General features: G+C 36.2%; 2 protein-coding genes across 8 annotated transcripts in view; one reads left to right on the top strand and one right to left on the bottom strand.

Annotated features, from left to right (window-relative positions):
* Positions 1-11,619, top strand: part of MIS18BP1 (MIS18 binding protein 1) — a 50,063-nt gene extending 38,444 nt beyond the window's left edge. For 2 of the 3 annotated variants that reach the window (XM_043922722.1, XM_043922723.1), the window contains exons 12-15: positions 1,318-1,466; positions 7,028-7,115; positions 10,567-10,621; positions 10,804-11,619. In XM_043922722.1, coding sequence (XP_043778657.1) covers positions 1,318-1,466; positions 7,028-7,115; positions 10,567-10,621; positions 10,804-10,907 — 396 coding nt within the window. In that variant the 3' untranslated portion in view covers positions 10,908-11,619. Of the gene's footprint in view, positions 1-1,317; positions 1,467-7,027; positions 7,116-10,566 lie in introns of all 3 variants that reach the window. The other variant, XM_043922724.1, reaches the window with a different exon arrangement.
* Positions 11,620-13,541: 1,922 nt separating this feature from the next.
* Positions 13,542-26,648, bottom strand: part of FANCM (FA complementation group M) — a 60,581-nt gene continuing 47,474 nt past the window's right edge. For 4 of the 5 annotated variants that reach the window (XM_043922716.1, XM_043922719.1, XM_043922718.1 and 1 more), the window contains exons 17-23: positions 25,905-26,033; positions 25,026-25,182; positions 22,761-22,867; positions 20,512-21,036; positions 16,396-16,771; positions 14,524-14,815; positions 13,542-13,946 (exon numbers count right to left, since the gene is read on the bottom strand). In XM_043922716.1, coding sequence (XP_043778651.1) covers positions 13,808-13,946; positions 14,524-14,815; positions 16,396-16,771; positions 20,512-21,036; positions 22,761-22,867; positions 25,026-25,182; positions 25,905-26,033 — 1,725 coding nt within the window. In that variant the 3' untranslated portion in view covers positions 13,542-13,807. Of the gene's footprint in view, positions 13,947-14,523; positions 14,816-16,395; positions 16,772-20,511; positions 21,037-22,760; positions 22,868-25,025; positions 25,183-25,904; positions 26,034-26,648 lie in introns of those variants that run through there. The other variant, XR_006344593.1, reaches the window with a different exon arrangement.

Here is a 26,648-nt window from a genome sequence, read left to right as displayed (position 1 = left end):
CACAGATATGCTAGAGTAGAGTGTGAGTGGAGTATAAGAAGCAGTCTGCCAGTCATGGTGTTCTCCTCAGTGCCAGGGTCTACCCTTCAGTGGGGTTCAGAAGTAATTTGCTTAAAGAACCCCTTAGAATGCTTAGAAAACCCAGAAATAGGCCAAGCACATATATTTAAAATTTATATGCAGTGAGGCAGAGTTTAAGAAGGGGGGTGACCAGTATAGATTATTACCTACTGCATAGTAAATTCAGAGGAGGGATTACATGGCAGCATAAAATTGACAGATTTGAATGTATACAAGAATTTTTATACTAACAGAATGAAAAAACCACATAACTAAAAACTTCAGTGATTGGGATAAAATATTTGCAATATATAAAAACAGTAAGAACTCATTCAGATGTTACTGGAATAATAAAAAGTATCAAGCTCACAGGGGAAAAAAAGTAGGCAAGAAAAAAATTCAGAAGGCTCACACTTGGGGTAATTTTTCCATCTACCCATTTCACAGTGTTGTTAAATTATCCAGTTTTAAAAGGCTACTTAGAACTTAGTGACAACATGATCTGGGGCCCCTTTTTACTTAGACAGGTTATAAAGGGAAGTATTTTAAAGGAGCCATCTGAGGCTCCTACTGTGTTCTCTGCACAAAAACACTGATCCTTTAGGCATTGTGCCCTTTATATTATTCCCCCCATCATTTCAGGTTCTATCTATGTTTTGTCCTAAGTGCAACAGTAGCAGTATTTTAAAAGCAAAAATAATAAAATAGAAACAGAAACCCACTTTTTCTAAGGTTTTAATATGAAAGTAAAATTTTAATTAAAAGATTAAATTATTTATTGGAAATATATACACCCAAAAAGTTTAATACTGCTTGAGTATCTGCTAAGTACCAAGCGTAACAGTAAATCAGGTGTACTTTCGCTTTGTTCTCTGTGCAGGGGCCAGTATACTTGGCCCACAGGCCGCATCTGGCCTATCAGCTGTGGCTGCCTTCCTGCTTCCGCAGTGGGATTGAGCAGTGGGACAAAGACTGTGTAGACCATAAAACCTTAAATATTTTCTGACTCTACAGAAAATATTTGCTGACCTTTGGCCTATGCAATACTAGAAATGTGTGTCATTTCCATTTTACACAGTAGAAACCAAGTATTTTAGAGACCAAGGCTCTGTTCTCTACCTACTAATATTTTAGTTATCTCAGTTGTGAAGTTATAAGAAGGAAAATAACATAATCCCTCCCCCCAAAAAACAATTTGTGATAATGAGGAATTCTGTTTTTATGGGTGCCTGTTGGTAATACATATTTGCTTTTTAGTTACCAAGTTTCCAGGACAGTCAAGAAGGGGATGATATTCTGCCAAATATGGACAGAAATCCAACAACTCCATCATCAGTTATCTTTCCACTGGCAAAAACTCCTCAGTGCCATCATGTCACGCCTGGCATGCTAGACTCTATAAACAGGTAAGTGTTTGTGCACATGGAACTGTGATTCTCTGCAGCAGCTTTTAACATCCCATGTTGAAGACAGTAGATGTCAGTAATTAGAGAAGCCATCATTATTTTAAAAAAACAAGAAAGAATGGTTCCTAGAGGTCAGAGGTGGATAGTCTCTGCAAGTATAGGTGTTTTCAGTATTGTCAGTACACAGCTCACACTCTCCCTTAGGATAAATTCCAAATGGGTCCAAGTTTTGCATGTAAAAATTAAACTATATCTTTAGAAAACTGTGGAGAAGTATTTCATAATCTTAGAAGTCCCAGAAGCCACTAACAAAAAGTATGATAAAGTCAGCCATATAGAAAATAAAGTTTTAGTTGGTACCAACCATCATAAACAGTCAAAAGACAAATGAGAATCTGAGAAAAGAATTTATGGAACTTAAAAAAAAAAAAGAATTTATGGAACTTACCACAGGAAAAAAGGCTAACTTCCCTGTTACAACACTCCTACCAATTAACAAGAAAAGGAAAGCCATTCTCACACATTACTAGTGAAAAGGTAAATTAGTTCAGTCCCTGAAAGTGGTACGTTGTTGATATCTATCAAAATTATAAATTCATATACTCTCTGACCTAGCAGTCCTACTTCTAGAATTGTGATTGTACAGCTAATTTGTTGCAGTATTGCTTATAATGACAAAAGGCTGGAAACAACTCAAATGTCCATCAATTAGGGACCAATCAAATTCTGCTACATTATGTAGCCATAGAAATTAATGAGAAATTCTTTGTGTACTTATGGTAAGATATTCAAGATATATTAAATGAAAAAAAGGGGGACTTCCCTGGCAGTCCAGTGGTTAAGACTCCACAGCTCCCAGTGCAGGGGGCGTGAGTTTGATCCCTGGTGGGAGAACTAAGATCTGCATGCCACAAGCACAGCCAAAAAATAAAAAAATAAATGAAAACCGTTAGATGTAGTTAATGTGTTATCATTTGTGTAAATAGGGGCTCTGTGTGTGTATCCTTGTATGTATGTGTGTGTATACACACATGTAATTGCTTTTATTTGATCAAATATCTCTGAAAGGATACATAAGCAACTGAAAACATTGGTGATCTTTCAGGAAGACAAACTAAGATAACTTGGGACAAAAAAGAAGACTTTGAATTCCACACTATGTGAATATAAACGTATTTTGAAATATAAATAAATAAGAAGTGGTATGGGTGGCCAACAATCAAATAACATAGGGGGAAAATGGAAAATGGTAAGGTGGCCTGAAAATAGACTATTCATTTGGCAGTTCAGCAGGCCAGCACTGATCTTGATAAGAGCAGTTTTCATGGGGTGTGAGAGAGCGAAGCCATATGATCAAAACTGGGAGGAAAAAAAACCATTCAGTATTCTCATGAAGCTTAGTGAAAATTTGAATTTGCATTTACTTAGCAAAAACATAATTTTCCCTAGCAATCCAGAAATTATTTTTTGTTCATTTTTAAATAAGTATTTACTACAAGTAAAAGTATATTAAGCATATAATTTTTTTAAATACTTCAGAATTTATTTTATTGAAGTATAGTTGATTTACAGTGTTGTCATTTTCTTCTGTACACCAAAGTGACTGTCTGTGAGTCTATTTCTGTTTTATAGATAGGTTCATTTGTGTCATAGATTCCACACATAAGTGATTTCATGTGGTATTTGTCTTTCTCTGTCTCACTTCACTTAGTATGATAATATCTAGGTCCATCCATGTTGCTGCAAATGGCACTATTTCATGCTTCTTTTTATGGCTGAGTAGTATTTCACTGTATATGTGTACCATATCTTTTTTATCCATTCATCTGTCAGTTGACATTTAGGTTGCTTCCATGTTTTGGCTATTGTGAATAGTGCTGCTATGAACATAGGGGGTGTATGTGTCTTTTTGAATTACAGTTTTGTCTGGATATATGCCCAGGAGTGGAATTGCTGGATCATATGGCAACTCTTTTCAGTTTCTTGAGGAACCTCTATACTGTTCTCCATAGTGGCTGTACCAGTTTACATTCCTACCAACAGTGCAGGAGGATTCTCATTTCTCCACATTCTCTCTACCACTTACTTGTAGATTTTTAAATGATGGTCATTCTGACCAATGGGAGGTAGTACTCATTGTAGTTTTGATTTGCATCTAATAACTAGTGAGGTTGAGCATTTTTTCATGTGCATTTGTATGTCTTCTTTGGAAAAATGTCTCTTTAGGTCTTCTGTCCATTTTTTGATTGGGTTGTTTTGTTTTTTCCTTGTTGAGTTGTATGAGCTCTTTGTATATTTTGGAAATTAACCCTTGTTGGTCACACCATTTGCAGCTGTTTTCTCCCAGTCTGTAGGTTGTCTTTTTGTTTTGTTGATGGTTTCCTTTGCTGTACCAAAGCTTGTAAGTTTGATTAGGTCTTATTTGTTTAACTTTGCTTTTATTTCTATTGCCTTGGGAGACTGATCTAAGAAAATATTGGTATGATTTATGTCAGAGAATGTTTTGCCTATGTTCTCATCTGGGAGTTTTATGGTGTCATGTCTTATAAGTCCGTAAGCCATATTTTTATGCATGGTGTGAGGGCGTTTTCTAACTTGATTTACATATGGCTGTCCAACTTTAACATCACTTATTGAAGAGAATGTCTTTTTTCCATTGTATATTCTTGCCTCCTTTGTCAAAGATTAATTGACTGTAGGTGTGTGAGTTTATTTCTGTGGCACATATAATTTTGGACAGATTTTGGTAAGAACTTTGGCCAAATCATTAGCTTTAAGATATTCATTCCTTTGGCCCTTTAATTTTATTTCTAAGGAAATATGAATTTGGGCAAGTATGAGCGTACACTTGTATGAACAAAGATATTCATCACAAAACAATACTGAAATTTTGAAAGTGACCTAACAGTCCAATCATAAGGAAAGTTAAGAAATTAGGATTTGTCCATATAATAGAATAATGTGTAACAATTTAAAATGATGTCTTCAATACAGATAGCCACAAACACATGAAAGGATGCTCAACATCACTAGTTATTAAAGAATGCGAGAGTACAGTGAGATATCACATCATACCAGTCAGAATGTCCATCTTTAAAGATCTAGACAGTATATGCTGGAAAGGATGTGGAGAAAAGGGAACCCTCCTGCACTGTTGGTGGGAATGTAAATTGATACAGCCACTATGGAGAACAGTATGGAGATTTCTTAAAAAAACTAAAAATTGAGGTACTTCCCTGGCATTCCAGTAGTTAAGACTCTGAGCTGCCAATGCAGAGGGCACAGGTTCGATTCCTGGTCAGGGAATTAAGATCCCACATGCTGCATGGTGCAGCCAAAAAAAAAAACAAAACCTAAAAACTGAAACTACCATGTAGTTCAGCAATCCCACTACTGAGCATATACCCAGAGAAAACCGTAATTCAAGTAGACACATGCACCCCAGTGTTCACTGCAGCGTTATTTACAGTGGCTAGGACATGGAAACAAATGTCCATTAACAGAGGAGTGGATAAAGATGTGATATATATATATACAAGGGAATATGACCATAAAAGGGAATGAAATTGGGTCATTTATAGAGACAAGGATGGACCTAGAGACTGTCATACAGAGTGAAGTCAGTCAGAGAAAAGAATATTGTATGTTAACACATAAATATGGGATCTGAAAAAATTGGTAGAGACCAGCAGTTCCCAAAATTTTTGACACCAGGAGCAAGTTTTGTAGAAGACAGTTTTCCACGGACCTGGGGGTGGGTGGAGGGTGGAATGGTTCAGGCAGTAATGTGAGCAATGGGGAACCGAAGTGGAGCCTCACTCACTCACCCGTCCCTGCCCTCCTCCTGTGCAGCTTGGTTCCCAACAGGTCATGGACCATTACAAGTCCCAGGCCCTCTGCTTGGGGAACTCCTGATATAGATGGGTCTCATTTACAAAGTGAAATAGAGACACAGATATAAAGGACAAACATGGATACCAAGGGGGGAGGGTGGTTGGATGAATTGGGAGACTAGGTTTGACATATGTGCACTATTGATACTATGTTTAAAGTAGATAGCTAATGAGAAACTACAGGTATATACAGAGAACTCTGCTCAGTGTTCTGTGGTGACCTAATGCAAAAAGGGTGGGGGTGTGTGTGTGTAGCTAACTCACTTTCTGTGGTGACCTAAATGGAAAGGAAATACAAAAGGTGTGTGTGTGTGTGTGTCTAAATGGAAAGGAAATACAAAAAGGGTGTGCGTGTGTGTGTGTGTGTGTGTGTGTGTGTGTGTGTGTAGCTGACTCACTTTGCTCTACAGTAAGAACTAACACAACATTGTAAAGCACCTATACTCCAATCTTAGTTTAAGAAATAAAGCTACATTACATACAGTATGATCCCAGTTTTGTAACATGTATTCATAGGAGATAGGAAATTCCTTAACCAAAAACACCAGCCATTAAATGTAGATTGTAGGATTACACTGATGTGGATTGTGATACTGTTCTTTTAATATATATCACTTTCACAATTATAGAAAATGGCTTTTTTTCCTTACAGAGCACAAGATTGACTCATACCAAGAATATATTTTGTAAAACTTTATTTTTAAAAAACAAGTTTCCTACACCTCTTTAATCTCTAGACTTCACCAACTCTAGTAGTTAGCTCCCTTTTCATAACAATTTTAAGCAATTCAACGGTATTTTTTTTTATCACTCCCAAAGTATCTGTACAGGACAGCAGTTTTGTGAGGTGCCAATCCTGAACAACTGGCTAGGCTCATTCACGTACTGCACAGCAGTGCTTGTAGTTCATATTAATATCTTAATATATATCACATATTTACATATTTCTTACACATCATACCTTTAAGGTTGCCAAATAGTCATAAAGGAATGGATAGTCAATCATGAAGGGACTTGAAGCCTAGAGTGAAAATTTGTCCAAAGTAATTGTTGGGGAAACTGAGAACAACATTCTATGTGGCTTCGGTTTTCATCTGTAAATTATGAGTCAGGTGTATTTGCTAAGGATGAGAGGGGAAAGAGGTAAGGTTAAAAAAATTTTTTTGTTAACATCTTAGTTGGTATAAAAAACATGTAACGATGTAGAAATAAAAGGCTTATGAGCCAAACTGAATCTCAACACAATTGGAAGGCATAGATTAATGGAGAGTTTTCATCACCATGCATATCCTTAAAGTGGTAACTTTAAGATTCAACCTGGATAGGGAAGGAAGACATGAACAAGAGAAAGGAGTGAAAGGTATAACAAAAGGGAATCAATGGACAAGATGTCTTAGTGAGTTTAGGAAGACAGGCAGCAAGATAGAGACTAGAAAGAGCAGATGGGACAATGGACAATGAGTAAACCATCATTTTTCAGAACAGTCTTATAGGGTTGAAGCATTTTGTCCATCTCCATTGGTACACAATTGTCTTTTTAAAAATGGACTATAAAATATACTTTTAATGTACAGAAACATTTTAAGTTAATATTGTCAATTGCTGTTCAATCTGTGGATTAAAGTATGGTGATTAATGTTAATTTGAAATTATTTTATATTTAAACAGGAATGATTGTGATAAATATGTTTTTCGTATGCAAAAAACCCATAAAAGTAAAGGTGGCACTACCTGGGGCAATATCAAGAAAAAAACAGTAAGTATTTTTCTTTGTTGGGGCTTCCCAGTACCTAAGCGGTAAAGAATCTGCCTGCTATGCAGGAAACACAGGAGACGTATTTTAGATCCCTGGGTCGGGAAGCTACCCTGGAGGATGGCATAGCAACCCACTCCAGTATTCCTGCCTGGAGAATCCCATGGACAGAGGAGCCTGGTGGGCTATGGTCCATAGGGTTGCAAAGAGTTGGACTCGACTGAAATGACTGAGCATGCATGCATCTGTTGAACAACTATAATACCCGGCAAATTGTTGGCGTTATAAGTTATGTAACAACCCCTGCCTTCACACTGATTATAGCCTAATATAAGTAAATTATAATATGAGGCTATGAGTGAGGTTAGCACGTAAGTGCTATAGGATTACAGATGGCAGTTCACAGACTGGAGCATTTGAGTAAGGTGACAATTTTCATTTGAGGAGTCAAGCAGGATGGGAGAAACACATATAGGTTAGAGAAGGACATTTCAAGCAAGACACAGAAGCATAATATCTATTCAGTGATTGAGGAATAATCCATACTGATTGAGTTATGATTGTCATAGAACAAGAAATTTCATTACAGATTCAAAATACTCTATACAGATTTCAAAATTTTTTCAGATTCAGCTACTTGATTTTATATGTGTATGTGTGTATTGTATGTATTTCAATATTTAAAATCTAATTACAGAAAAATTTTAACTCAGTATTGCCTTTGAGTGATCTAAATTTTAATTTCTAATTTAATTTGAATAATTTATATCCAGATAAAACTGTAAGTATTCAGGAAAAGCTAGTTCACCTCAGATTTCCTCAAAGTAAATAGCCAGTCTTAGAGAATGATAATGTATGGGGTAAAAGAGGAGACTACCTTATTCCCTGGGGGTGTATTCCTTCAAACCAGGTTATGGCCATCTTTTCTTCCCCTCACCCATGTTGAAGTATTTATATAGGACACCTGCTATAGTTCCTCTCAGAGAGTCTCTAAACTTAAACATTGGGATTACCTAACCAGATCTAATCTTTATAGGCTTTATTTGTCCACAGGAAATGGTTGATAACTCTGGGAACCTTGGTTTAAAATCAGCCTGGAGACTATAAATTCTTCAAAAGAAACTTCTACTCTGCAATTGAAAATGTGGGCAAACTCCCTTGCAGTGTTTGAGTCCCTTTTTCCAATTCCACATTCCTTACAAGAATGAAATTTTGGCTTCATTTATAGCCACTGGGTCAGGATAGAGCAAAGGGTTTATTAAAAGTTCTGATTTCATAGTTTGACTCCATACCAGCTTTATGACAAGGCAAGCTACTTGAGCTTTTCAGTCTCATTAATATATGATGTGAAGTGGGGATCATGATGATATCATATCATTTAGGATCTCCACTGCCTTGTTGATTTTCTGTGTTGAAGATTAGTTCATTGATTTAGTGGGGTGTTAAAGTCTCCTACTATCATTGTATTCCCGTCAGTTCTCTTTATGTCTGTTGTTCACTCGCTAAGTCGTGTCCGATTTTGCAACCCCTTGGACTGCAGCACACCAGGCCTCCCTGTCCTTTACTGTCTCCCAGAGTTTGCTCTAACGCATGTCCATTGAGCCGGTGATGCCATCCAACCATCTCATCTTCTGTTGCCCTCTTCTGCTCCTGTCCTCAATCTTTCCCAGCATCAGGGTCTTTTCCAATGAGTCAGCTCTTTGCAACAGGTGACAAAGTATTGGAGCTTTAGCTTCAGGATCAGTCCTTCCAATGAATATTCAGGGTTGATTTCCTTTAGGATTGACTGATTTCATCTTGCAGTCCAAAGGACTCTCAAGAGTCTCTCCAGCACCACAGTTCAAAAGCATCAATTCTTCAGCACTCAGCCTTCTTTATTGTCCAACTCTCACATCCATACCTGACTATTGGAAAAACCATAGCCTTGACTATAAGATCTTTGTCAGCAAAGGGATGTCTCTGCCCTTTTAGTATTTGTTTTATGTATCTGGATGCTCCTCTATTGGGTGCATTGTGTTGATGACTGTAATATCCTCTTGTATTGTAATGATCCTTTTATCATTACAATAGTGCTAGTAGCTTGCCTTCTTTATCTTTCTTTATAGCTTTTGTTTTAAAGTCTACTTTGTCTGATATGAGTATTGCTCCCCCCACCCCCCTCTTCACTCCCCCCACCCGCCCAGCTTTCTTCCCATTTCCATTTCATGAAATGTCCTATGTGCCCTAAAGTGGGTCCTCTTGTAGGCAGCATGCTGTAGGTTCTTTTTTCACCCAATTTTTAATTAATTATTTTAATTGGAGGATAATTACTTTACAATATTGTGATGGTTTCTGCCATACATCGACATGAATCAGCCACAGGTGCACATGTGTTTTTTAACTGGAACGTTTAGTGCATTCACATTTAAGGTAATTATTGATAGATATATTTATTGCCATTTTTAAACCTTGTTTGCCTGTTGATTTTGTATTTTCTTATTTGTCCATTTTTGTTTTCCCTTTTGTGGTTTGATGATTTTCTTTCATATTGCGTTTGTGTTTTCTTTTTGGTTTTTATGAATCTGTTGTATGTTTGATTTGTGGTTACCTTGTTTTTCAAGTGTATTAACTCCTTCCTGTATCCACTTGCTTTAGACTGGTAATAATATAGGCTCAAACATATTCTGGGGGAAAAAATGTACATTTTCTTACTCTCCTCCCCTACATTTTATGATTTTGATGTCCTCTTTTAAATCTTCATATTCATCCTTTTGCTGTTTATTGTGGTTATCATTGCTTTCATGAATTTTTTTCATTTTTTAAAAAAATCTGTGTCCTGGTTTATTTATTTATTTTCCAGTTGTGATTTTCTTTCCTGTAGATTCTTACTTCTTTTCTGTGTGGAGAAGAACTTTCAGTATTTCCTTTAGGATAGGTTTAGCATTGCTGTAGTCTTTCAGTTTTTGCTTGTCTGTGAAATTCTTAATCTCTCCTTCTATTCTGAATTATATCCTTGCTGGGTAGAATATCCTAGTTTGCAGATTTTCCTATCAGGGCTTTGATTATATCTTGCCACTTCTGTCTGGCCTGTGCTGTCATATTTTCTTTTCTATCCTATTCCTTTTCATTTTTTAAAGATAGCCATGGCCAATAGTTTAAAAGGTACTGGTGTACATAAGCGTGCATTATATACTTGAAACTTGTCATATATGTCAAATTACTCTATTAGTCAAGAATTTAAAGTACAGAGAACTCAAATTTCGCTAGTGTTATGGAATGGAATAAGTATTCAGTTGATTTTGGCAACTTTCAGGTGCTATCCTTTAACCACTATAGCATTAGTTTGTAATATTTCCTTTGGGATAAAGTATACTGAATTTTGTCTACATTTGAAGCAGTCTTCACAGGAGGTTAATTAGCAGCAAACTGTGGTATTGGAAAACTTTTCACTTAGCTAATATGAACTCTCTTGTAGTTTGAAACTGATTTTTCAACTCCACCAGCAAGAAGAAAAACACCATTTAACAAAGGTAATGTACTTTTCTTTTGTAGCTCTGTTCTACTATAGGCTAGTCTCTTTATTAACACAGTATTAAAATTAATTGTTCTCAAGTGGGTAGACCTATCAATTTGTTTCCTGTAGTTATTTTCAATTTCCTTGAAATTGCTTTTAGAAATATATTAATCTTCTTTATTAAACTTCTCATTACAGAATTAGCAGAAAACTCTGGTATTGGAAAACTTTTCACAAAGGCTATGGAGTCTTTAGATGAAGAAGAGAATGATTATTATTTTTCAGATTCTGATTCTGCATAGTATAAATAAGAGAACATGTCCAGGATGTTTATCAAGAAGCAGACAGTGTATTTGTGTCTTCATCTGAAGTATATATATGTTTTCTTTATAGAAACTGCACACTCTTTTTCAAAGGTTTCATGTTTTATGTCTCTCATAAGCATCTTAGTCTGTTTAAGAAAATCATGTTCCATACAGGTTTTCTTTTTTTTTTTAAAGCATTTAAGAAAATATTACTATTGTTAAACGGAGAGATGGGGGAGAATAGAATATAGATTGTAGCTACTGAGTTCATGAAAACTTTAGGTTAGCATTTGTTACCACAAGCTTTCTCCTGATTGTTTTTCTTAAAGCTTGTGATTGGCACATCCGTGAAACCTATGTAAATTTCATTTATTGCTTTTAAGTATTTTTATTAAATAGATTGAGAAGACATTTTGTTGTATTTTTAAGCAGACATAGCAAAAATTTGGTCTCAGTATTGAAAAGACTGGATTAGACAAAACATTCAGGTTACAGATTTACTACTGTAAGAAGTCAAGTTACTATGTCATGTCATAGTAAACACTGTTTTCCTTTTGGACAGCTTCTTTAGAAATAAACATCTTTTAGCATATTCTGCCATTATGTTTTAAATTTGACATGAAAATTTTTTTCCCTCTGTTTATAGTACATCACTCACCCTTTCTCTCCAGTTAGGTTGTTCAAATAAAGTAAGTTTTTTTAAAAATAATATTCGTGTTTTGGTTGGTTTTTCTAACTGCTGGATCATAGAAAAAAATGACCTTTTTGGTTAATGGTTCAGCTCTTTCCTTGAAAAATATCAGAACTTATAGAAAAAATACATTTGTTTCTTAAGAATTTAGTCAGTAATGATCAGCTACTAAAGAACTATAGAATTCATAGAAACACAAGATTTAAAAAGAATAGTGCAGGTAAAGTGAGATCATTCTCCTTTAAACTACCATGATAGTTTCTGCCACAAATATTTTTGCTAGGTGAAGGATGAAAAAAATGAAAGGGTTATGTTAGAGTAGCTTTAAAAAAACTACTGTAGAACTTTAAGTTACAAATATTTGGTGTAATAATGTGCTGTTTGATGTTAATGGATAGTATTTTAGGAATTAGAAGGTAGTTCAATTCTATAATAGGAAACAAAAAGGGTATTTTGAAATAGCATACACTTGACGTCAACTACAATGTACCCCCACTCCCCATATTCCCTGTGACCTATCAAATCTGTTTATCCCACCTGCCAGGTACCAGGTTACTCCCATTTCTTTCCATTGGGTCATTAGATAAACTAGTAAGGTTTAAGGCAACATCCAAAGGAGACTTAAAATTGGAAGAGAAAGACTTTGAGGGCTCAAAGGCAGACAAGTTGGATTGATAAACAATAGGGTTGATAAGTGCAACCTGTGGGAATATAGAATGAGGCTGTTGCAGTTTAAAAATGGATAGAGGTCTCTACACAGCAAGCATAAGTAAATGAAATCCTCTAAGTTATGTCCCTCAAACCATGTCAATTTATGAAACACTTTGTCTGCAGCGTGCACACAGAATCTGAGGACACTGGTGTCTGCGTGGGAGAGGCTGTAGGGAGGCCATCAGTCCGCAGCAATGCGAGGTTGCTGAGGGGGCTGCGTGCTTCTGGTGGAGCTGGGGCTCAGGGTTCCGCCAGACGGCCCTACCCAGTGCACCCGCTGATACCACGTAGTGTGAGAAGCAGCAACACACATGCTGGAACCGGAAAGAGAGGCCCCTTTCCTCCCAGCTGACAAAGCTTAGAACCATGCTCACTAGGGAGAAATGCTCAGAAAGTCCACTCCACCACAGCACAGTGAAACACTAAAGGATGAATTTGAACCTGAGAGATACAAGGAAAATTGCACATCAGCCAATAATTTATATCACTTCCTTTACTCTCTGTAAAGGAAAAGTTTGACAAAATTACTGAACAGCAGGAAGAAGAGATCAACTGCTTTAGAAGAATTTAGAATTTACACTGTCCCAAAGGAGCTAAGTTCACAGTCAGAGTAGCTTTTTTAGTGAAAGAAAACAATCTGAATTAGATCAGCTTTGAAGACCATGCCAAGTCTAAGTGAAACCCTCTGCCGTTCGGTTGATTCAACTCCCCAGCAATGTGTAATAGAAGATAAAAATAAGGCAGAGAATAAAGGACCTTAAGTGGGGAAAACATATATCCATAATTATAGACTGCTTTAGCACTACACTGACTAGAAGGAAGGGACTCATGTTGCAGATAATAATACGGAACCATCTTAAAATATCAGTAGCATCACAGATGCAATGTGATGGGTCACAATGAAAGCCTGCATTTGACAGCTCAACCTATACTGAAAATTTGCAACTCCAGTATATCACTTCTTTGGTATTTCAACAACAACAAAAGAAGCAGTATAGACTGGAGGTCATACTACTAGAATTTGACAGCTACTAGGATTCAGTTAAATTTTTGACTTTTCCTAGTTCCTGGGGCATTATCTCACAATACACCTACCACCCATACCTATTCAATATTGTATATGTATAGGAAAAAATGTTTACAACCATTAAGCTGGCAGCAGATACTCAACCTATAATGCTAACAAATGACAATGACAGCACTATAATCTTTGGAAAATTTCTAAAATACATCTTTCACTCTAGCTTTTATTTCTTCACAGCACCTTAAACAAACTTTTTATTCAATAAGAAAGTTTCATTATCTAATTAACCAAAATAATTATTAAACACATGTTTTCAAAATTTACATATTCTATATAAATAAAAATGTACACAGTATAAAACAATAGATAGGGCAATATTCTCATATGTATGTATTAAACTGATAATCATGAACCGCAGCAATGACTGAAGTGCATTTTGTATTCTCTGATAGCCCAACCTGCGCAGTCTGATCACGTGTCGGATTTAATACTACCTCGGTTAGGATCAGGTGGCAACATTTGCATGTCAAATATATAGTGAATATATCTATAGATCTCCTCAGCCTTTTGATGAGTTACTTTTGCATACATGGAAATTTCTTGAGGTGTGCTGAAAAATAAACAAAAATATACTTGAACTTCTGACTTATAAAATTCAATATTCTTGTTTAAAGAACACCAAACAAAAGCCTTTAAGGAAATAATTTTCCCCCCCAGATTTCTACATTCACTTAATGTGTTTAGCATTGGTTTAAATAAAACAAAAGCACATTTATTTCCTAAATTTGAAATTATTTAAAATGGTAATTTCAACATCTTATTTGGGCCTGTAGTTTAATGTATTTGCTAATACCTTCATTTGATTTTCAAGCAACAAAGTCATTAAAACCTAGTAAAACTTTCAACTTGAACATTTTTTTAGTTACAGAACTAAACAACCCAGAAATGTTAGGCTGCAAGTGCTGTCTACCTCCCCATAGGGCTCTAAGCTACAAATACAATGCTTACCTTTTTAACTCCCCCCTTCCATTAATGTCCTTAGCTTAATGCGGTAACAAGCAAAGTCTTTACTGAATGAATCTAACTGGCACTACACCTCTTTACTTTTAAAAAATATGAAAATTCCAATGAAATCCCTCTTAGAACAATTTTAAAGTAACCATTTAAAAATATTAAAACAGACATACCTGTTTGTCATCTTTTTCACAGATGAAAACTGGTGACACATATTCAGTGCAGTTATATAACTTATATTGGGAATACTTAGATAAAACTGAAGAGTTTCACATTTATTACTGTTCGCCACTGTGGGAACATGAATGCCAGCATTCTTTCTTTGTTCCACTAAAGACAATTCCTTTAGCAAATCTGCAGTTTCTTCTTGGCAGGAACTGAAAAGAATTCGGATCCCAGCACCAATTAAGGTAGTCAGCAGGCTGTCATAGCTCTTTGTTCTCCTAAACATCCTGGACGTGTCTCCTGAATATTTTTTATTTAAGAAAATGCAAACTTTAGTAACTTACATTGAGTAGAACTGTTAATGCTATACATTATTAAAATCCCAAGATCTGTATCATTAAACTAGTGCTATGTTATGCTAATGAGAAATCCTACTGCTAAAGATTTAAAGTGATTCTCAAATATCTGAGAGAGAAAATAGGGAAAACTGTCTTTTTAGTGTCTTAAATTAGAATCAACAGAAGGTGAGTAAACAGGAGAAAGTATATTCCTAGATAGCTCATTCCTGATGGCCAAGACCATATTCATCTCTCAAATTCGTAATGGTAGCATTGCTGAAGCGTTCACTTAGTAATACTTCTAACAGATATAAAATTCTTATGTATTTATTTCAAGGATAACTTAATACATTCCATACCCATTATAATATCTCTAACTCTTGCCTGTTAATTTAACTCTTCCCTACTTTCATTCATTTCCTTTCCTTGTCTACCTACATCCTTCTTTTGGCATTCTTCCTTATGCCAAAAAAAAAAAAAAAAGATGTTTTTCCATAGCTTTTGTCACATTACTTTCCTTTTTATTACAAATCTATTTCCTTTATAAAGGGTATGTTAGTATAAATTATAGAAATTTAGCACTAGAAAGACCCAAAAGATCACGTAATCTAAAGCCCTCATTTGTCAAATTAAAAAAGAAAAATTGGATTGGGGTTACTGAAAGATAGAGTGATTTATTCAAGATCACATGGTTCAATAATGACAGTGGTGATGAAAAGGTATGTTGCTCAATTCCTGAACCAACATTTTACATAAACATTATTTCCTTTTATATACGTAATGACTGTATAATCCTTGAATTCTTCCACAGTGGCTTTCAGCTGCATGATTTCACTGAATTCTCGTAACACCACGGGATGACTAGGAAAAGTGTACTATTAACTCCTCAGAGGAGTTAACTGTCAAATGGAATGTCACATAGCTATAAAAGACATCAGAACTCAGTGCATCTCTGATTCCATACCCTATGATCGTTTCACTAGTCTCAGGGATGCCCTATGCAGTTAAACATTATCCATAAAACTCCCTAACTGAAGCTCCAAGCCTGCATTTTCTAAAATATTCTAGGCACCCATTTTAGTGCCTAGAATTCAATCTTAATGTATTCAACATTAAACACCTCTTTAGTCTCAAATCTGCTGCTTCTCCTATATTCATAATTTCAAAGAAGAGCACCACTACCTGACTGCTCAGTAATCAAGAAACTGGTCAGCTCAAGAGTAATTCTTGATTGCTTCCACTTACTCCTGCTAATTCTACCTTCTTAAACTCCTCAATCCTCTCCCACACTGATGCTTTATTTCTGGCAACCTTCCCAGGGCTCCTCCCAGAAAAAGACATGATTGGTTCACTTGCCTTCAATTCACCCTCTTCAATGATCATAAGCTGCATTTAAACACAGTGACTAATAAAAAATATTATGACATTATGTAAATATTCATGAGTCAGGTATTCACATTTTAAGAGCCTCCCACATCCTGACAGTAGAATAATGAACTAAATAATAGTCAAGTTCCTTTATAGCCTTATAAAAATACAAACCTGTTTTTTCTCTGTCCTTTTCCACAATCACACATATTCTTTCAAACATGCTCTGTAGGTACTGGATCTGATCGATGAGCTTGTTCTTATTGATGCTATTTAACATCTCAGACTGAGACCTCCTTTCCACCACCATGCGGTTACTCACAATATAATCACAACCATTAAGAGGACAGACCTCTACCTGTAAGCCATGAATTGCTCTTAGGGAAGAAACTACTTCTGAACCAGAAACGATTTCACGACTATCTACAAGAATACAAGTTCTGTGGCCTTCCTGGGGCAGTCTTAGACAAGCATGTGTGTCAGCCAAATGTGGTCGTGAGTTGGAACAGCATGGCGCAGAAGTGCCAGAATCCTCCAGAGCAGTAGCACCCTGAAAAGTAGAAAACATCAATCACCATCAATTACATATATGTTGACGCCATAAACTTCTAACACCTAGGCTGACTTTTCTCACTCATACTTTTTCTTCTTCCTTCAACAGGACCAAAGGTACTATGTAGATGAAGCTACCACTAGCTACCCTTAATACCTAGTAGGATGGCTAGACATTTTCTAAAAGGAAAATGCGTTGATGAGAATGTGAAAAAAAACTGGGACGTGCATTGTTGGTGGGAATGAAAATGATGCATTAAAAAAAAAAAAAAAAGAAAATGATGCATCCACTTTGGAAAAGTTTGGCAAGTTCTCAAAGTTGAATTACCATATGGCCCAGGAATTCCACTTCAAGATAACATACCCATGATAACTGAAAACAGAGACTCAGCTACTTGTATGCCAAAGTACTTTTGGAAAATCCTCAGCCATTGCCTGTTCAACTAAATCTACTTGCTCTCTCTTCTCCTTAATTCTAGTTTCTCTCTTTTTCCTTTCCTTCCTCTGCAAAGGGTCTTCACCTAGGCCCTGGGGACTACAGAGTTTGTTGTTCTTCCCCCAGTGGCTAAATACTTTTTGTTCCACAGGGGAACGTGGGGAAAAGGAACTAGATGGGGCTTGGTGCCTTGCCCACTGCAGCTGCTGGTCACTTGCCCACTGCCTGCAATGGGAAGGTTTACTCTCTCAATCTTTTTTGTGACCACTTGATGACTAGCAATTCATTAAAGTTTTAGCTGAGGTCTCCTTACTAGATTGTACAATGTCCAGTGACTGTTCCAACTCAGCAAGTCTCTCCACGGAGGCACTTGTCTTTCCTTAGATATCCGGCTAACTGGTTGCCATGCAACCTCAGATCCAAATAAACTTATGATTTTGTAGATTATCTGGCTTTTTTTGTTGTTGTTGCAAGAATGGGAGCAACATTCTTTCCAGCTTTCTATATTCTAAGCTAAAGAGGAAGTGCTAATCACTCAGAATAATCTTTAAAATGCATTTAATATTCAATTTTTAAAGGAAAAGAATAAATCTAATGAAGGAAGAAATGACACTAAAGAAACAAAAAATAGTAGAAATATTTGGTTGTCTTTGAATGCAAAATGGATTTTTAAGCACTGATGTCAGAAATTATAAAGAAAAAAACTGGAACTCTATAAAAAAGCTAAAATTTCCTATGGCAAAACCTACTTAAAACAAAAGCAAATGATGAACAAAGAACACTGTATGTAATATATGTGACAGATAAATATTAACATTTTCAGTAGCTAACAGTTTTTGACAGGATATTTAGTTTATTTTCTGTCTTTTCAAATTTACCTCAAATTCTTTCACCTCCTAATTTGAAGAAGAATCATACCTTGCACTAGATGACAGAAGTTAAAACAGACTTCTGTAAAAATCTACCTATCCTTTTTCACAGTCCTCAAAATATTACTAGGGTATATCTATGTTTTTTGGTTGGAGCACGCTAAACAGAAATGCAGAGAGTGCTTACCGGTTTTCAAAGTATGGTGCAAGTACTACCTACCTTGACCCTTGGGATTACTATCTTTCTACTAGAGCTGATAATTCTGATGCTCAGAGAAATGAAGTGCTTTGTTGTTCTCCAATCTAGTCAACTTTATCTAATTATGCCTTCCAGAAATACTTTCATGCCAAAAGAAAAAAAAAAAGTCTGGAGGTAATGTATGGAAATGCCAATCTGAGGGCCACTGTGTGGACACCGGAGCACGCTGCTCAGGTGGGGCGGCCTGGAACACCCAGAGGAAGCAACAGGAGAGGTCTCAGTCTGGGATTCCTATTACTGTCACTTTAACCCCCATTTTAGCAAAATTACTGCAACTATAAACTCCTAAAAACTGAAAATAGTTTTGGGGATTACTTTAGCAATAGTAAAATAAAAAGGAGCTGGAAAGTAAACTACATAACCATTCTGGAAGGAAAGAAATTCAAAGGAAGAAAATCAGGCCCCTAACCTCTACTCCAGCATTTGGAAAACTCAGCAGTGACCACAGGACTGGAAAAAGTCAGTTTTCATTCCAGTCCCAAAGAAAGGCAATCCCAAAGAATGCTCAAACTATCGCACAATTGCACTCATCTCACGCTAGTAAAGTAATGCTCAAAATTCTCCAAGCCAGGCTTCAGCAATACGTGAACCGAGAACTTCCAGATGTACAAGCTGGTTTTAGAAAAGGCAGAGGAACCAGAGATCAAATTTCCAATATCCACTGGATCATTGAAAAAGCTAGAGAGCTCCAGAAAAACATCTATTTCTGCTTTATTGACTATGTCAAAGCCTTCGACTGTGTGGACTGCAATAAACTGTGGAAAATTCTTCAAGAGATGGGAATACCAGACCACCTGACCTGCCTCTTGAGAAACCTGTATGCAGGTCAGGAAGCAACAGTTAGAACTGGACCTGGAACAACACAGTGGTTCCAAATAGGAAAAGGAGTACGTCAAGGCTGTACATTGTCACCCTGCTTATTTAACTTATATGCCGAGTACATCATGAGAAACGCTGGGCTGGATGAAGCACAAGCTGGAATCAAGATTGCTGGGAGAAATATCAATAACCTCAGATATGCAGATGACACCACCCTTATGGCAGAAAGTGAAGAGGAACTAAAAAGCCTCTTGATGAAAGTGAAAGAGGAGAGTGAAAAAGTTGGCCTAAAGCTTAACATTCAGAAAACTAAGATCATGGCATCTGGTCCCACTACCTCATGGGAAATAGATGGGGAGGACAGTGGAAACAGTGTCAGACTTCATTTTTTTGGGCTCCAAAATCACTGCAGATGGTGACTGCAGCCATGAAATTAAAAGACGCTTACTCCTTGGAAGGAAAGTTATGACCAACCTAGATAGCATATTAAAAAGCAGAGACATTACTTTGCCAACAAAGGTCCGTCTAGTCAAGGCTATGGTTTTTCCAGTGGTCATGTATGGATGTGAGAGTTGGACTGTGAAGAAAGCTGAGCGCTGAAAAATTGATGCTTTTGAACTATGGTGTTGGAGAAGACTCTTGAGAGTCCCTTGGACTGCAAGGAGATCCAACCAGTCCATCCTAAAGGAGAAAAGTCCTGGGTGTTCACTGGAGGGACTGATGCTGAAGCTGAAACTCCAGTACTTTGGCCACCTCATGCTAAGAGTTGACTCATTGGAAAAGACCCTGACGCTGGGAGGGACTGGGGGCAGGAGGAGAAGGGGACGACAGAGGATGAGATGGCTGGATGGCATCACCGACTCGACGGGCATGAGTTTGAGTAAACTCCGGGAGTTTGTGATGGACAGGGAAGCCTGGCGTGCTGCGATTCATGGGGTCGCAAAGAGTCGGACACGACTGAGCGACTGAACTAACTAAGTAACCTCCCTTCCCCAGTAAGTAGATGAGAGTTACATACCTGAAGCCTTCAGAGAGGGAAAGAAAAGTTAATCTGGGGAAACTAGTTCTGAGCATGTAATTTCTGTTACCTTGCAAGAAGCTAATTTCCTGTATTCTTTTTATAAACGAAGCATGTTTCCTTACAGTGTTCTTAAGAAAGCTATTAACACATTTAAAAAATAAGCATCCTATGAATTAGTTATATAATTTAGTATGCTGATTTCTTGTCTGAAGAATTCTATTACTTGTTAATTTTTCTTTGACCTAGTTATTCAACACAAAAGAAAGGAAAACAAACAAACAAAAAAACCTTTTGGTAAACACATGAAGGCTTTTTTTTCTGGTTTGATTCATACCTTCAACTGAACTGGAAACTTTCCACAGTCTTTCTGTGCACTGACCGTAGTGAACAATGATGAGGCAGATTCCATGTCAGTATGGTTCTGAGGTTTGAAGTTTGAGACATCAGAAACGGGAACCTTTAAATTAGGTGGTGTCTGTTGTCTCTGGTTTAGCAATTGATTACCGACTGGATTAGAGTGGTCCCTGGACTGCAATGAAGACCCAGAAGGCACTGTGCTTGGGTTAACCACAGGTCTGAATTCCCGTTTATCCTTTACATCGTGTTCCTCCTCACTTGAATCATCCAGTAAAATAATTCTGGATAATTTATTTTTTGAACGTGCACAATTTTGTCTCATCTTCATTTGTTTTAGCTTTACTGCACGTCGGGTTTTATATTTTTTACTCTCATTTGTATAGCAGTCTTCAGTTATTAGGTTAAAATCAACACAAACTTCATCACTTGACTGGCTTTTGCAAGACTCCTCTTCATCAACGCAAAAACTGTCTTCTAAATAGGTTTCATCTTGCTCAGGAATCTACAATAAAAACACAAATAAGAGTATAATAAATTTCATAAAACCAGCATGTTTTTAACATATTAAGTTCATGATATTTCTCTGAATATTTATTTCATTTACTTTGTTAATTCAGTCACTTGCTCAAATGACTCTTTATTGAGCATATTCTTTTTTTTTCTTCCAGTTTTATTGGGATATAATTGGCATACAACACTGTATAAGTTTAAGGTGTACAGCATAGTGATTTGACTCACTACATCATGAAATAAATTTAGTGAACAGCCCTCATCTCACAGAGAGACAAAATTAAAGAATAGAAGAACATACTTTTTCCTTGTGGTGAGAACTCTCAGGATTTACTCTCTTGACAATTTTCATAGTTAACATACAGCAGTATTAATTATATTTATCATGTACATTACATCCCAAGGTCTGTGTCTGCATGAATGCTCAGTCATTTCTGATTCTTTGTGACCCCGTGGACTGTAGCCTGCCAGGCTTCTCTGTTCATGGCATTTCCCAGGCAAGAATGGCATTTCCCAGGGATCGAACCTGCATTTCTTGTGTTTCCTGCACTGAGGAGGGTTCTTTACTGTGACACCTGGGAAGCCCATCACAAGTACCTATTTATACCGTAAACCTGATCCCCTTTTCTATGAGTTTGTTTCTGAAGTATAATTAACCTACAACATGATGTTAGTTTTGTGACATACATTTGAAACTGATCACCAGGATAAGTCTAGTTACACGCTGTCACTGTACAAAGACACTACATAATTATTGACTATATTCCCCACACTGTACATTTCAGAGGTATGACACTTATTTTGCAACTGGAAATTTGTATCCCTTAATCTCCCTCACCTATTTCTCTCCTCCCCACCCATTCCTCTCTGGCAACCACCTGATTGTTTCTTTGTGTCTATGATTTCCTTATTATGGTGGTTCATTTGTTTTATTTTTCAGGTTCTACATGTAAGTGAAATCATACAATATTTTTCTTTCTCTGACTTCTTTCACTTAGCATAATGCCCTCTAGGTCCGTCCATGTGGTCACAAAAGGCAAAATTTCTTCTTTTCTATGGCTGAGTAAACTTCCAATTTTTATATATACCACATCTTCTTTCTGAGTATATTTTTTAATGGAAGAAAATGGGAAGTTTGGGAATAAAACAAAAAACCTGATTTACCCTCTAGAAATTTATCCTAGTGCAAGTAGCCAGAAAAATGAACAGTAATTCATAAAACACTATATAATAAACACAATGAAAGTACAGAGTAGGAATGATCATAAAAAAAATGCCTATATTTCTGAGCTGAATATGGCAATTTATAAACAAATAAGACTAATACAAAATTGATTCCATAAATGAAAAATAATCTATAATTTTTGTGATATGCCATTTTAATGGGAAAAATTAATTTCTAAGAGAAATATGACAACAGAAGAGTTAAAATTTTAACTAGCAGATGATAAAGTTCTATTCACTTCCTTTAAATATTCTAATTGGACAACAAATTCAGAGTATATTCTAATTAGCTCATTAACAAAAGGAAACTGTGATCAAATTATGACTGAAAGGGATTTTGAGAATTCACGTAGTCCATCTTCCTTACTCAGGGCAGAAACTACTGCAAATAGTTCTGATGGAGTTTTAGAAACAAAATGAAGGCTTCATTAACAGGAATATATTCCAACATCACCGCCAAGAAATTCTCCACTATATTTCTATAGTTCATACCTGGGAAAAAATGTTTATGTTGTTATGTTTCTTATGGACCATTTTGTATCGATTGCTCATCAATGGACTTCGCACAGATTTCATGTAAACAGCTCTCATTTCAGAATCTGTATAAAGATAAAAAAATTTTTCAAATACCCAAATTATTTAAACGAAAAGTAAATAAGTATTTAACTTTGACCTATCCCAGATTAGCCATTCCCTGGTGGCTTGTTGGTAAAGAACCCACCTGCCAATGCAGGAGGCTTGGGTTCTACCCCTGGGTCAGGCAGAGCCCACGGAGGAGGAAATGGCAACCCACTCCAGTATTCTTGCCTGGGAAATCCTATGGACAGAAGAGCCTGGCAGGCTGCAGTCCAATGGGCTGGAGAGAGTTGGACATGACTTAGTGACTAAACAACAATATAGTATGTAACCTTTTGAATCTGGCTTTTTTCATAAAGCACAATTCATGTGAGAATCATATGCCGATTATTTTTTAAAGTTATATAGTAAAGAGTACCTAAGAAATGAGGCATAAAAAAAAAAAACAATGTGGATTTTGAGATTTTCTTTAAAAACAAACAAACAAACTCTGAAATCCTACATATTTCAAACATACTGTGAAAAAAAAAAGTACTGTGTCTAAACGGGGTTTCAGATCTCCCTATTCTTTATCACAACTGAACTACCTTCAACCTTCCCAATAGCAGCAACTGAAGTCCTTCCTGTTGCTCAAGCCCACTGACTCCCTCTTTGTCTCTCTGCTACTGCTGTTAAGTCGCTTCAGTCGTGTCTGCTCTGTGAGACCCCATCGACGGCAGCCCACCAGGCTCCCCCATCCCTGGGATTCTCCAGGCAAGAACACTGGAGTGGGCTGCCATTTCTTCTCCAATGCATGAAAGTGAAAAGTGAAAGTGAAGTTGCTCAGTCGTGTCCGACTCTTAGCGACCCCATGGTCTGCAGCCCACCAGGCTCCTCTGTCCATGGGATTTTCCAGGCAAGATACTGGAGTGGGGTGCCATTGCTTTTTGTCTCTCTAATCCATCAGAAAATCCCATCAGCTGTACACAGCCAGAACCCAATCTTTCTCCCCTCTCACTGCCACCATCATTCCTTGATTAGATTACTGCCATGGCCTCTTGTATGGTCCTTTCTTCCACCTTTGTTCCCAGATAGACCATTCTCAACACAGAAGCTGGAGTGATACAAAATAACATGAGTTGGCTGCTCATTCATTACCCCTCTGATTTCACTTCCTACTACCCCTCTTCTTCCCTTTCAGTTCTAGTCATAATGATGTTCCCTTGAACACGCCAGGTACACTCCTGCTTCAGGGCCTTTACATTGGTCATCTTTGCATCAACATTCTCCCACCAGGTTCTACTATAAACCTGGGAAAGAAGCCTTATTCTGCAAATCATATCTGAATCAGCAACACACTACTGAGACCTTTGTATTTAAAGCCTTCTTTAAAGTCATGGACCTTGGGAAACTTTGCCGTCTTAAGTCATATGAGACCCTGGAGGAGCAGAATAATGGTAAGATTTGTGAAAGATAAGAATCCAGAAAAGCCCACTACAATCTTTCCCATTTCCATTGCAGCCAATCTGAACCATCTATAGAAGATCTGCTCAAGCACTATTTGGGGAGACTGTTTTCTAAAAGTAGTCTCCCTTACTTGACGAATTTAATAAATTTAGCTTTGTGTCTCAGCTGGTTTTAACAGACTGCATGGTTGAATTCCTCATCTCCTAGAGTCTGGACAAATGTCACCTCAATGAGGTCAACCCCTAATTACCTTACTCAAATTTATAGCTTAATACCCCAACCCTGACACTTCAAATCTTCATCTTACTCAATCTGTTTTTGTTTTTCTGTAAACTTGTCTTACACTAAATAATTTAGTTATTGTGTATATTGTTACTCTTCTTCCATTCTAATGTATGCTTTTGAAGCACAGGGGGTTTTGTCCATTTTGTTCATAGATACAGCTTTCTCAAGAACCTTACAGAGTGCTAGGCACATACCAGGCATTAATACTTGTTTAAATGAACAACTGACAGCCAGCCAGGTCTCTAGAGACTGTTTTCTAAAAATAGTAATTTTTAAAATTAGTAGCCTATAAACAAGCAACTCTCACATAAAGGAAATATTACAGAATTACCAAGTATTTTACACACATCAAATTTAATTCCCTTTAAAGTCAAGGTTCTTTGGAAAAAGTATAACCACAGTAAACGCACTGAAAATAAAAAGAAAGAGAAGTATTATTGTATCATTTACCATTTATAGCCTGTGACAGTTGAGTCTCATCATTTAAAAAGTCAAGTAGTGAGGAGTCTTGTTCATTTTCTGACTCATCATTTTCATCTGATGAAACACATTCTGCATCTTCTTGAGAAAGTTCTGCTTCTTCATCTAAAAACTTCCTAGCTACGAGCTAAGATAAATGAGAAAACAGGAAAAGTGCCTTTAAGAAAATCATTTAATGTCCTCAAATAACTGAAAACTGTTTTGGAAAATGGATTTCTTGCCAGTGCTCTTAAGATCAAAAATAATAAAAATAGAAAACTGCAAGAAGAAATGATAAAGTAGCATATCTATTTAAAATGTCTTCTTTTAATTGTTATAAATAAAATAAAGTACAGGTCAGCATGTCTGCTTGCTGAATGTTTCTTAATAAAGTCTCTTGAGTCTTTCAGCAATTCATTTTTGCCAGGAAAAATACAGTGCCACAAAAAGACTGATCAGAAAAAAAAGTGCTAAGAATTCTTTTCCAAAAATTTGAATACTGGATATAGATAAGAAAAACAATATAAATATTATAAAAGCAAATATTTTAAAATTCAGATTTCTGTCTCTATATTTTCTTCAATTTGAATGTTACAGCTTCAGTACACTAAAGTTTCTTCATTTAGTTCTTCAAAATAACACAACATTGCAAGATAGTTTCAAAACACAAAGAGAAACTAAAAAACCACACTTTGGCTTTTTAATTCTAGTAAAAAAAAGTAAAGTTAGGGTCAAAATAATTTTCAGGTTTTGGTTTTTTCCTATAAAGGAATTATAGAGAAATCTACTTCTATGTAAAATCTACTCTTCTGTACTAATTAAAAATATATAGTATATTTATATAAAACTAAGAAACTGAAAAAAGTTTACCTTTAGGTGATTCTGTTTCTTTCTGACTTTGATGCTTCTTTTGGCATTCCTCTTATGATCCTTGAAGTCTTCTGATAGTGGATCTCGTTTGTGAAAATTATCACTCTCATCACTAGATGATAAATCTAACTATAATTCAATAAAATTCTTGCATAAGAAAATATTATTTAAGTGTTGTATCTTAATGAGTTTCTGAAGGGTTGTTGCTTCTATTATCATGTTTCCCTTTTAAATAGTTGACCAAACATTTTCTTGTTAGAAAAATAAAATGCTCTTACAACTCAGAGCCATGCACAAATACACAATATTTTAAAATTTAAAAGTTAGATAATTCTAAGTAATAAAATAATAAATTATAAGTAATACTAATACGGTATTCGTTCAATTTTGTATGAAATTGAATGTATCTGATGAATGTTTATGTTTTTAGTTTAACTGTTTCCTTTAAAAGATCCTGAAGGGCTTCACAAAAAAATAATTGTCTATAAATATAGCTATCAAAATCAATTCAAACATACACAAGTCCTTTCAAACTAAGAAAAAAATATAACAACAAATCTTTTGACTATGAAGCCTACTACAGTATCTCTTACAGAATAATATAAAACCAATCCAAATAATCAAAAGAAATTTATCAAAATAACTTCAATTAACAGGGATAATTTTAGGTTAAGGTGGATTAAGCATCAGCATTATCAATATTTTAATTCACATCTAGCAAGTAAATCAGACATTTTAGATAAA

The sequence above is a fragment of the Cervus elaphus genome, chromosome 13, assembly GCF_910594005.1.
Source record: "Cervus elaphus chromosome 13, mCerEla1.1, whole genome shotgun sequence".
Taxonomy (NCBI): domain Eukaryota; kingdom Metazoa; phylum Chordata; class Mammalia; order Artiodactyla; family Cervidae; genus Cervus; species Cervus elaphus.
The sequence above is the reverse complement of the archived record's forward strand: the minus strand, read 5'-3'. Positions and strand labels throughout refer to the sequence as shown.